This window comes from Papio anubis, chromosome 14 (assembly GCF_008728515.1).
Source record: "Papio anubis isolate 15944 chromosome 14, Panubis1.0, whole genome shotgun sequence".
Classification (NCBI taxonomy): domain Eukaryota; kingdom Metazoa; phylum Chordata; class Mammalia; order Primates; family Cercopithecidae; genus Papio; species Papio anubis.
Window position 1 is genome coordinate 44,953,214 of NC_044989.1, and position 12,423 is coordinate 44,965,636.

The 12,423-nt window shown below is 38.7% G+C and overlaps 1 protein-coding gene across 4 annotated transcripts in view; it reads left to right on the top strand.

Annotated features, from left to right (window-relative positions):
- CAMKMT (calmodulin-lysine N-methyltransferase) overlaps positions 1-12,423 on the top strand; it is a 423,620-nt gene that overhangs the window by 344,943 nt on the left and 66,254 nt on the right. For all 4 annotated transcript variants that reach the window (XM_021924800.2, XM_021924801.2, XM_017947480.3 and 1 more), the window contains exon 4: positions 12,147-12,207. In XM_021924800.2, the coding sequence (XP_021780492.1) occupies positions 12,147-12,207 (61 nt within the window). The remainder of the gene's footprint in view (positions 1-12,146; positions 12,208-12,423) is intronic.

Sequence of the window (12,423 nt, forward strand, 5' to 3'; positions counted from 1 at the left end):
CTATTTTCCCTATGAAAGTTATTTAGGCAAAGTCCTTGTTTTAATCACTGCTGTATCCCCAGCTTCTAGAACAGGCCTGGCTGCCTTGATAATTGTATGTTGCATGAATCAATGAGGCTTAAAAAGTTTAAATACCTTGCCCAAGATCACAGAACCATAAGAGCCAGTATTCAAGCTGCACTGTAACTCTGGAGGACGAGAGCTGGTTTTCTACTGTAGCTTTTTATAGTTGAAGACCCCCTAGACATAATCTAACCCAACGCTATCATTTTGCAGATGAGGTTACTGAAGCTCAGAAAGGGTAAATTATTTCCTAACATCTCACAGTTTGTTAGTGGCAGAGCCAGAATCAGACCCCAGATCCCTAGGTAGTGTTTTTCTGCACCATGAATTCAGCCTCTTCATTTCATATAAAATTGAAGGAAAATCCTATATGCGTCTGCTGTACATCATCCGCCCACTTATTCATGCCATAAACCTAAGTCATACTTGACACTTCCCTCTCCCTTACCACCCCCTTCATCTAATTAACTAGTAAGTCTTGTCAGTGTACCTTCTAAATATATCTCAAATCTTACCACTTTTCTTCATCTCTGCTAACCATCACCCAAGCCACCACCAGCTCTCATCTGGGTATTAGTAGTAGCCTCCTGCCTAGCTTCTCCCTGCCTCCTCTAATTTCTTAGAGTAGCCAGAATTATCTTCTAAACTGTATTATAAATCTGGTCATACCACTATGCTGCTTAAAACATACCATTTATTCTAAGGTGTGACTTAAAATTCTTAACATGGCGTCAGGGCCTAGGGGGTCTGGCCCCTAACCACCCCTCCTCCGGTCTTATCTTGTATTACTCTCTTCCTTTCTCATTTATTCTAGAGCTCCACTGACCTTATTTCCATTCCTACAAAATTAATCCCTCTTCATAAAACTTTGTTTCATGGAGCTCCTCTTCTATGGACCACTTCTTCCACTCTGTCCTCCTCTTCCTTCTCTATTGGGCTCTTCCCCCCTCTGGGTCTCAAACTAGACTGAAGCCGCAGTGACCACGCTATCTCCATCCCTGTTAATCCAAAGGTCAGAAACACTGTAGATGCCAAATAAATATTTGTGGAGCGTTCTGTAGTCCTCTTGTGTATTTCTGCACTGGGTTGACACATCAGTGACAAATATGAGTTGGATTGAAAGAAGAGACAGGGTACAAACACTGAAACAAGCCCAGGAAGCTTCCATACTCATTCCAACATGAGCAGCTTTTCTTTTTAGTAACATCTACCAGTGCATTTCTTCTTCCAGGAGGTTTGATGGCTTAGCTAAGTGTGTGTTGGCCTCTCCACTTGAGTCTCAGATTTGAGAGAGGCCTTTTTTTTTTTTCCTGACTTCTGTGTGATAGGCTTGATCACTTACTTTGAGGGAGCTAGAGAAAGGTGCTGCTTCGATGGGCATCAGCTGATCACAGAAAAGCCGTATGTCTGCTGTGAGAGCTGGGTGTGTTGTCATCATGCAACAAGTACAAGCAGTTCGTGGGGAGAAGGGAGCCAGCGGTGCTACTTGTAGGATGCTGTTGATCAAAGCCTTAGGACTGCCCTCCAGGACAAGCTAGGAGAAGTGAAAAGCTCACAAATGGAACTGATCTAGAAGGCCCCATGCTTAGCTGGATCCTCAGGTTACTGAATTTTAGGATTTGCTCAGTCTTCAGATTAATCATAGTTGTGTTTTGTTTCCACATTAACTATGAAACTTGACATTTAAAATAATTCTAGGCCAGGTGCGGTGGCTCATGCCATAGTCCCAGCACTTTGTGAGGCTGAGGCAGGAGGATCACTTGAGCCCAGGAGTTCGAGACCAGCCTGAGTAACATAGTGAAACCCTATCTCTACCAAATATAGAAAAATTAGCTGGGTGTGGTGATGCACACCTGTAGTCCCAGCTACTCAGGAGAGAATCACCTGAGCCTAGGAAGTCGAGGCTGCAGTGAGCCATGACGGCGCCACTCTACTCCAGCCTGGGTGACAGAGTGAGATTCTGTCTCCAAAAATAAAATAAAATAATTCTAAACTTGCTACTTCACTAACAATAAAAACAACAAAGTGGTTGCATACATTAAGTAGATCACATTGCCAGTTTTCCACCTTACTCTTGCTACACAGACAGCTAACTTTTCCTGTTTTCGTGTTGACTGGCTATAGGCTTTCTGGAGTCTGATGAGTTCAACAGGCCCAGTTCTGACAGAAGCATCTGCAGGGAAGCAAGCCTTTGTTCAAAAGAAAATGTGATGAAACAAAATGACCATAGATATGCAAGTACAGTGTAGTACTCTTCCGTTTCCAGACAGAACTCTTACCTAGCCAGTGCTTTTATGAAGGCCCAAAAGATGAAGGAGGCCTTTCCTCCTATGAAATAAACTCATTTGATTTATACAGAAAGCACTAAAGAATAGGAAATGATATGCTTCTTAACAACTTTTATAGCATGTATTTACAGAATACTTTTCTAGAATAAACTATTAATTTAAAAGTTTGGGGATGCTTTTTTTAGATTAACACTTTAGCTACTATAAATGCCACTTTGGGCATTCTGCAACGCTTCATTGAGTGATGTCAACAATGTAGCAGAAGTGCTATAATTTTCAGATAAAGCATTATAATCCATTTTTTAAACTTTTAAGTGCAGGGGTCCATTGCAGGTTTGTTATATAGAAAAACTGCATGTATGGGGGTCTAGTGTACAGATTATTTCATCACCCAGTTAATAACCATAGTACTATAATATTATTAAGGGAACATAAGAACCTTGGGATCTCACCATTAGTGTTCTCATCTTGTACGTCCTTCTTCTAAAAATTATTCTCACCACCTTTCCAATGAATTTCTCTCTAGTCTAGGAAGTCCCCCTACTCACTGTTCTTCCAGAATGAGTAATGAAATCCCACCACTCTGAGCTTAAAGCGTTGATGCTAAAATGTACTCTGGAAGAGATAAGAATATGTCTTGGATTCCAGAACTGTCCTACAAAGCTATATTCAAAGGACCATACATTTCTGGGTTTCAGGTAAACTTGGAGACTGATCAATGCATTCCTTTAAGAACCCTCACTAAACCTCTATATAGGGATGTTTTTAAGGCATAAACCCACATGAATGACAGAATGGCCGTTTTAAGGGGCAACACGCAATAGCAATAAAATTTCAGAAGCTGGAAGGCAAATGCATGAGAAGTCATTGACTTAGCAGATATGAGAAAGCCAGCAGTTGGAAAAGCTGTGAATCAACCCAATTTAAACTTCTGAAGCCTTGAAAGGCTCAAAAATTGGTGGAATCAGATGTAGCCGTTTCTTCATATCCATGGGTTCCGCATCTGAGGATTCAGCCAACCTGAGATCCATAATATTCTGGAAAAAAAAAAAAAAAGAATACTAAAAGTAACACAAAAGTTTTTATTTTATTTTATTTTTTGAGACAGGATCTTTCTCTGTCACCCAGGCTGGAGTGGAGTGGCACGATCTCGGCTCACTGCAACCTCCACCTCCCAGGTTCAAGCGATTTTCCTGTCTCAGCCTCCCGAGTAACTGGAATTACAGGCATGAGCCACCGCACCTGTCTAATTTTTGTGTTTTTAGTAGAAATGGGGTTTCACTGTGTTGGCCAGGGTGGTCTTGAACTTCTGACCTTGAGTGATCTGCCCGCCTCAACCTCTCAAAGTGCTGGGATTACAAGCGTGAGCCACTGCGCCCGGCCAAAATTAAAAAAAAAAAAAGTTATAGCAAATATTTACATAGCACTTACATTGGATGTGCATGCAAATACTACATCATGTTATATAAGGGACTTGAGTATCTGCAGATTTTGGTATGGAGTGGGGGAGTCCTGGAACTAATCCCCCACAAATACTGAGGGGCAACTGTACTTCTAAAAGAAGGAGTTGAAGGGGATGAAACTAAGGAGAATTGATTGAGAGTTGTTTAAGAAGCAGTTATATCCCCATTTCAGGCCACTGGGCAACTACTCCCCCTCTGACAGAAAACTGGAGGTTTATTCTTTGGAGAGGGTTAAACTGGGGGTTTGGGGGTTGGGAGACACCCGGCACAGTTGAAAGCAGAGAATATGAAAAGCCAGGTGGAGTGACTAAGGGAACATATGCAGACTGAATGCTGAGCCCCACACCCTCACCCCACTCACCTACACTCAGCCTTCTTTACTTCCAGAATTACCAGATACCTGAGGAAAGCTTTTAATGTGACAGATACCAAAAACAAGAAACAGAAAAAAACAACGAAGAAAATACACTTTATAAAGATGAGAAAACTTAAAAGAAACTATAATTAATATTTTCAAATAATTAAGACATTGCATTTCTGAAACAGGAATAGGATGCTATATAAAAGAAATATTCAAAGAATGACCATCAATAACAATAGCATAAATTAGAAGAACAATAAAAAGGTTGGAAGATAAACTTGAGGACATTTCCAAGAAAGTAGAAAACAATAAGAGATGCAAAGCAAGAAAGAAAAGATTTTTTTAAATAAAAGGATGCGTTCGGGAGATTCAACACCCAAATAATAACAGTTCTAGAAGAACAGAACAGGAAAATATGGAGATAAGAAAATAATCGATGATACTTCGTAAGAAACTTCCCAAGGACTGAAGAACATGGAGTTTCTGGATTGAAATTACCCACTGAATCATGCAAGTTCTTAAACATTCACCTCTCATACCCCCTTTTTCAAGAAACTACTGGAGGATGTGTTACACTAAAATGAGGGAATGAACCAAGAAAGAGGAAGACAATGGGTAGAGGAAACAAGAGATGGAACCCAGGAGAAAGGCAAAAGGAGCTTGGGATGGTAGTGAAGATTAGGCTGTCAGCTGTGTACCAAGCATAAAGGGCATTCAGTCCAAACTAAGGCAGGTCAGAAGATACCAGGAGATACTTCCTCATAAAGTTGATAGAACACCCATTGTGAATGAATGTATCGAGAGGAGAAATGGACGCATTTGAGGTTTTGTTTGAGGTTGCATACAAATCTTAGCAAATGAGAGGGGGAAAGACCTTTATAAACTCCAGAGAAAACAAAAATTTGTGCATGAAAGAAAAAAACAATCATAGTTTACTACATAGCTCATATTTCATAGTCATAATAAAATCAACTGGGGAGTGATCTTACCAAAATTTTAACATTATAACTATTATTGTAATATTAAAATATAATATTAAGCAGGTGATGTGGGGTAGATAAGGGGCACACATGTGTGATGTGGGAAGAGGAATAGAGATAAAAGCAAAAAAATGCTAATTTTGCACAGTGGGTATTCAATAGATATTGCCTGAAACTGAAAAATCAAGAAGCTACAATACAAACATATTATGTGGAAATATAGACACAATTACCAGAAGAGTTAGCTAAAAAAGTTGAAAGTAATAGTTTCTGTGGAAGCAGAAATACTGGGGAAAGGGGCTAGGTACTGTTTGTCTTAACCATTCTAACAGATCCCAATGGCTCTTTAAACCATGTGTCTGTATAACTAATTTGAAAAGAAAATGTTTTAGAAAGGCCATTTTATTCCCACAAACAAGAATGAGAAAACTTTAAAAAGTAGCAGCTTAGCCGGGCGCGGTGGCTCACGCTTGTAATCCCAGCACTTTGGGAGGCTGAGGTGGGCAGATCATGAGGTCAGGAGATCGAGACCATCCTGGCTAACATGGTGAAACCCATCTCTACTAAAAATACAAAAAATTAGCCGGGCGTGGCGGCAGGCGCCTGTAGTCCCAGCTACTTGGGAGGCTGAGGCAGGAGAATGGCGTGAACCCGGGAGGCAGAGCTTGCAGTGAGCCGAGATCGTGCCACTGCACTCCAGCCTGGGCGACAGAGGGAGACTCCGTCTCAAAAAAAAAAAAAAAAAAAGAAAAAAAGTAGCTGCTTTATTGAGATATAATTCACATACCATACAATTCATCCAGTGGTATTTAGTGTATTCACAGAGTTGTGCAACTGTCACCACAATTTTAGAACATTTTTGTCACCTCCAAAAGAAACCTTATACCCATTGGCAGTCATGCTCCATTTACACCTAACCATCATTAACCTAGGCAGTTACCATGCTACACGCCATCTTTATGAATATACCTATTCTGAATATTTCATATAAATAAAAACATACAACATGTGGTCCTTTGTAACTGGTTTCTTTCACTCGGTACAGGCATACCTTGGAGATACTGAGGGTTTGGTTCCAGACCACTGCAATTAAGTGAATGTCACAATAAAGTAAGTCACACAAATTCTTTGCTTTCCTGGTGCATATAAAAGTTATGTTTGCACTATACTGTAGCAATAAGTGTGCAATAGCATTATGTCTAAAAAAATGCACATACCTTACTAAAAATACTTTATTGCTAAAAAATACTAATGATCATCTGAGCTTTCTGTGAGTTGTAATCTTTTTGCTGGTAGAGGTCTCGCCTTGATGATGGCTACGAACTGATCAGGGTGATGGTTGCTGAAGGTTGGGTGGCTGTGGCAATTTCTTAAAATAAGACAACAATGCAGTTTGTCACATTGGTTGACTCTTCCTTTCAGGGAAGATTTCTCTGTAGCATGCGATGCTATTTGACAGCATTTTACCCACAGTAGAACTTCTTTCAAAGTTGGAGTCAATCCTCTCAAACCCTGCCACTGCTTTATCAATTCAGTTTATGTAATATTCTAAATCCTTTGTTGTAATTTCGACAGTGTTCACAGCATCTTCACCAGGAATTGATTCCATCTCAAGAAACTACCTTCTTTACCCATGCATAAGAAGGAACTCTTCATCCTTTCAGGTTTGATCATGAGATTGCAGCAATTCAGTCACGTCTTCAGGCTCCATTTCTTATTCTAGTTCTCTTGCTATTTCCACCTCTCAAAATCATCCATGAATGCTGAAATCAACTTCTTCCAACTCCTGTTAACACTGATATTTTGACCTCCTCCCATGACTCACAAATGTTCTTAATGGCATCTAGAATAGTGAGTCCTTTCCAGAAGGTTTTCTTTTTTTTTTTTTTTTCCCAGAAGGTTTTCAATGGACTTTGCTTGGATGCATCAGAAGAATCACTGTAGTTGGCAGCTATATCCTTAAGAAATGTATTTCTGAAATAAAAAGATTTGAAAGTCAAAACTACTCCTTGATCCAGGGACTACAGAATGGATGCTGTGTTAGCAGGCATGGAAACAACATTCATCTCCTTGTATATCTCCATCAGAGCCCTTTGGTGACCAGGTGCATTGTCAGTGAGCAGTATATAATATTTTGAAGGAAATTGCTTTTTTCTGCGCAGTAGGTCTTAGCAGTGAGCTTAGAATGTTCAGTAAACCATGCTATAAACAGATGTACTATCATCCAGGCTTTATTGTTCTATTTATAGAGCACAAGCAGAGTAGATTTAGCATAATTCCTTTTCTCTTCTTCTTTTTTTTTTTTTTTAAGAGACAGGGTCTCACTATGTTGTCCAGGGTGGAGTGCAGTGGCTATTCACATATCCAATCATAGCCCACTACAGCCTCGAACTCCTGGGCTTACTCAAGCAATCCTCCTTCCTTCCCCTCCTGAGTAGCCCAATAGGCACCTGCCACTGAGCCTGGTTAGATTTAGCATAATTCTTAAGGGTGCTATGATTTTCAGAATGGTGAATGAGCATTGGCATCAACTTTGTCACCAGCCACACTAGCCCCTAACAAGAGAGTCAGCCTGTCCTTTGGATCTTTGAAGCCAGACAGTGAATTCTCTCTAGCTACCAAGGTCCTAGATGGCATCTTCTTCCAATGGAAGGCTTCCAATGTTTGTCTGCATTGAAAATCTGTTGTTTAGTGTAGTCACCTTCATCAGTGATCTTAGCTACATCTTCTGGATAACTTGCTACAGCTTCTACATCAGCACTTACTGCTTTGCCTTGCACTTTTATGTTACAGAAATGGCTTCTTTAAACATCTTGAACCAACCTCCACTACCTTCAAACTTTTCTTCTGCAGATTCCTCACCTTCAGCCTTCATAGAATTGAAGAATTAGGGCCTTGCCCTGGATTGGGCTTTGGCTTAAGGGAATGTTGTGGCTGGTTTGATCTTCTATCCAGACCACTTAAACTTTCTCCATATCAGCAGTAAGGCTGTTTCACCTTCTTATCATTCATGTGTTCACTGGAGTAACACTTTTAACTTCCTTCAAGAACTTTTCTTTTACATTCACAACTTGTCTGTTTAGTGCAAGAGGCCTAGCTTTCAGCCTATCTCAGCTTTTAACATGCCTTCTCCATTAAGTGGAATCATTTCTAGCTTTTGATTTAAAGTGAGAGACATGCAACTATTCCTTTCACTTGAACACTTAGAGACCATTGTAGGTTTATTAATTAGCCTAATAATAGGGAGGCCTGGGAAGAGGGAGAGAGATGAGGGAATGCCAACTGGTGGAGCAGTCAGAACACACACAAGATTTATTGATTAAGTTTGCTAGCTGTCTTATATGGATGCAATTCATGCCGCCCCAAAGCAATTACCATAGTAACATCAAAGGTCATTGATCACAGATCACCATAACAGATATAATAATAATGAAAAATTTTGAGATATTGTGAGAATGACTGAAATCTGTCACAGAGACACTAATTGAGCACATGCTGTTGGCAAAATGGCACCAGTGGACTTGCTCAGTGCAGGGCTGCCACAAACCTTCAATTTGTAAAACTGTAGATATGTGGCATCTGCAAAGCAGAATAAAGAAAGCTGCAATAAAATGGGGTATTGCCTGTATGATGTTTTCAAGTTCCATCTATGTTGTAGCATGTATCAGTTCTTCTTTTATTGTCAAATAATAATCCATTGTATGGACGTACCACATTTGATTTATCCATTCATCAGTTGATGGACATTTGGGTTGTTTCCACTTTTGGGCTATTAAGAACAATGCAGCTATGAGCATTTGTGTACAAGTTTTTGTTGGACACATTTTGATTTCTCTTGCGTAGCAGTGGAATTGCTGGGTCATATTATAATCTACATTTAACCTTTTAAGGAACTGCTAGACTATTTTCCAAAGTGGCTACATAATTTTACATTCCCACAAGCAGCACATGAGGGTTCCAATTTCTCCACAACCTCACCAACCCAACATTTGTTATAATCTGACTATTAGATTGTAGCCATCCTAGTGGGTGTGAAGTGGTATCTCATTTAGGTGTTGATTTTCACTGAGATAACTTTTAAAAACTTAGATTAGCAAAAATTAGTATGTTGAAAAAAACCCTATCTGGGCAAGACTTTGAGGAAACAAACACTCTGATTAGGAGTGTAACTTGGTACACATTTTATGGAGGTCAGTTTGATATATTAAAATGTGAAATATATGTAACCTCTGACCAGATATCCCATTTCCTAGTATTTGACCTAAGGAGAAAACCATATGTTGGGAAAATATGTATTGTCATATTGTTCTACTGTTGATGTTAATGGCAAAACCCACAATTACTTTTGCACCAACACAATAATCTCATTATATCAACAACTTTGAAACTAACTTAAATATCTATCAAGAGAAAACTGGTTAAATGAATTCTGATGCACACATAGAATATCTAAGCAATCATTATAAATAATGATGCAGGTAAAGTATATTTTTATTTTCATGTAAAGCTATCTACCACATATTGAATGAGGGAAAATCAGGTTATTGAATATCTTCATGAAAAGATCCCACTGGTGTAAAATACCTGTTTGCCTAGAAAGATCTTTTGAGATGATGTCCAAAATGTTAACAGTGATTATATCCTAGTGGTCAAATTTTACATGATTTTTTTTTACTTTGTTCTTTGTATTTAATTTTGTTGAAAATCAGCCTCTATAATTTTTTGAGACAATTATAAAACTATTACAAAAGACTGCATTTTAGAAGTTACATTTTTGTACTTAATCAAGGCTTAAATTTTAGTTAGATACTCTTTCCCTATCATTTCTTTTTAAACCTCAAGCTAAACGCATAAAGAAATTCACTATAGTAGTGATTATATTCACTTGGTGTAGAGCATTGTCTTATGCTCTTCCTTCAGAGACTTTTATTTATACTTTGGTCTTTATAGAGTTATTTTTATGTGGAGATATGACAGGTATTAGGATTTGGGGTTCCAATAATAGGAACAGGTCAAAATGGTTTTCCATCTTTCTGGTTATTGGGATAACCATTTTGGATTCACATATTCTCTCTTCCACTCTTCCATCCCTCTTTGCTGGAGAATAACATTAACAACAGCTTTCTTTTTCTTTGAGTTATTATGTGTTAGGAACCATTCTAAACATAGGCATGTATTTTACTCATCTAACTCTCAGGCCAATCCTGTGAGGTTGACAGTACTGCAGTGATATTTTACAAATGAGGAGCGTGAGGGATAGAGAGGTTAAGTAACCTGTCCAAGGTCACTCCACAAGGGAATGGCAGAGCTGGCACTGGAGCCCAATAAGTCTGGTTCCAAAATATCTGTGATCTAAACTGCCACACTCCACTGCGTCTCTGACTTTCCTTCTAAATATGACTCCAAACACTTCTTGGGGGTTTTCCTTGTTTCTCCCCCAAGCTGTCATTCCTACCAGAAATGCCAGAGAGGCTGAGGTAGTGTGTACACCTGACTGGGCTTTCCCGCAACAAATGCTCTATGGAGACACCTCTTTGCTGTTTATATATTTACCCCCTGAATTTCTTAGGAGTTTACTTAACATTTCTTTGACATCCTCTTCTCTGAAATGTTTGGATTTCTTACTCCTCAAAGTTGGAGGATCATCTAGGGGGAAAGAATTAAGCCTTTTTTAGATGTTTCAATCTTGCATTAAGACCCATCAGCAGAGTGCTTGGTGCTGAGTCAGAGAACATTTGCTACCTGTGCCCAGGACTGCATGGTGCTCTCAGCCTCAGGAAGTGCAAGATGCCTGGTGCTCTGCCTGATCTTTGGGTCTGATTAATTGGGGGAAAACATAATTTTTATAAGGTTACAATTTATTCTAAGTATAAGGGTAATATATGCTCATTGTAAAATTTTGGAAGATACAAAAAGGCATAAAGAAAAAAATTAAAAACACTTATAATCCTACCATCCTGTGATAACAACTAGAAACTATAATTTCCAAGCACGTTTGTCTTCTCTTTAAGCAATTCATATCCATTCATGAAGACTAAGTATTTGAAATCAGTGATTTATGGATGCTAATTTTAGAAAATGTCCATCCATGCAATTTAGCAGGTAGAATTATTGCTAAATTTAAAGATGTACCAAAGTTGGTGAAATTAAAATTTCTTAATCTTATACTCCAGTTTGATTTTATTTAACTGAAGAAAGACATAATTGTGGCCAGGCGTGGTAGCTCACACCTGTAATTCCAGCACTTTGGGAGGTCAAGGTGGACAGATCATGAGGTCAGGAGTTCGAGACCAGCCTGACCAACATGGTGAAACCCAGTCTCTACTGAAAATACAAAAATTAGCAGGGTCTAGTGGCGTGCACCCGTAATCTCAGCTACTCAGGAGGCTGAGGAAGGAGAATTGCTTGAATCCGGGAGGCAGAGGTTACAGTGAGCCGAGATCTTGCCATTGCACTCCAGCCTGATGATAGAGCAAGACTCTGTCTCAAAAAAAAAAAAAAAAAAAAAGACAGAATTGTGCATGTTTAAAAATATTAGCATGGAATCAAACAAAGAAATATAGTGACTTCAGTGGTTTTATTTGCTCCTGTGTGTGATCGTCCCATTTATTTTTGCCTAATATGGGCTGCATATATAAGTAAGTTTTCAACTGATACCAATTAATTTTATGTGCACAAGATGAAGATCTATGTGAAGTACCATCAAAATTTAACTTTTGATATTTGTGATTTTGGTTGTTACTGTTTTGGCTGTCTTGTGATCAAAATTTAGTATAATTTATTTAGGATATTTTTCTATTATCCTGGGGGAAAGAGTTATAAATCTCACCACTATAAAAATAACAACAATAAAAGACACTCATGACATTATTGTAATAACTATGTTGTTTGATTCAAGTTGAAATAGCTTGTACTGAACATTATTTTTAAAAGCCATTTCTTAAAAGAATAACTTCTATAATGAAAAGGTTTATCCTCTTGTGTTTTCTAGGTATCTGGCCATCCGAAGAGGTGTTGGCTTACTACTGCCTCAAGCACAGTAATATATTCAGGTACAGAGCTGCACTTAAGATATTTTTTAGCCCATCACGGATATTGAATCAACATATTAAAAATTGCCGTGATTACATTCTTCAAATTAAATTGTTAGAAAAAAATAAGAAAAAGAAAAAAGGAAAACAGAAAGAAAGGGGGAAAAGTTCACAGTGAACACATGTTGCTTCTCAAATGAAATCTGAATCGCCTTGGGTACTAATATTGCACAGCAA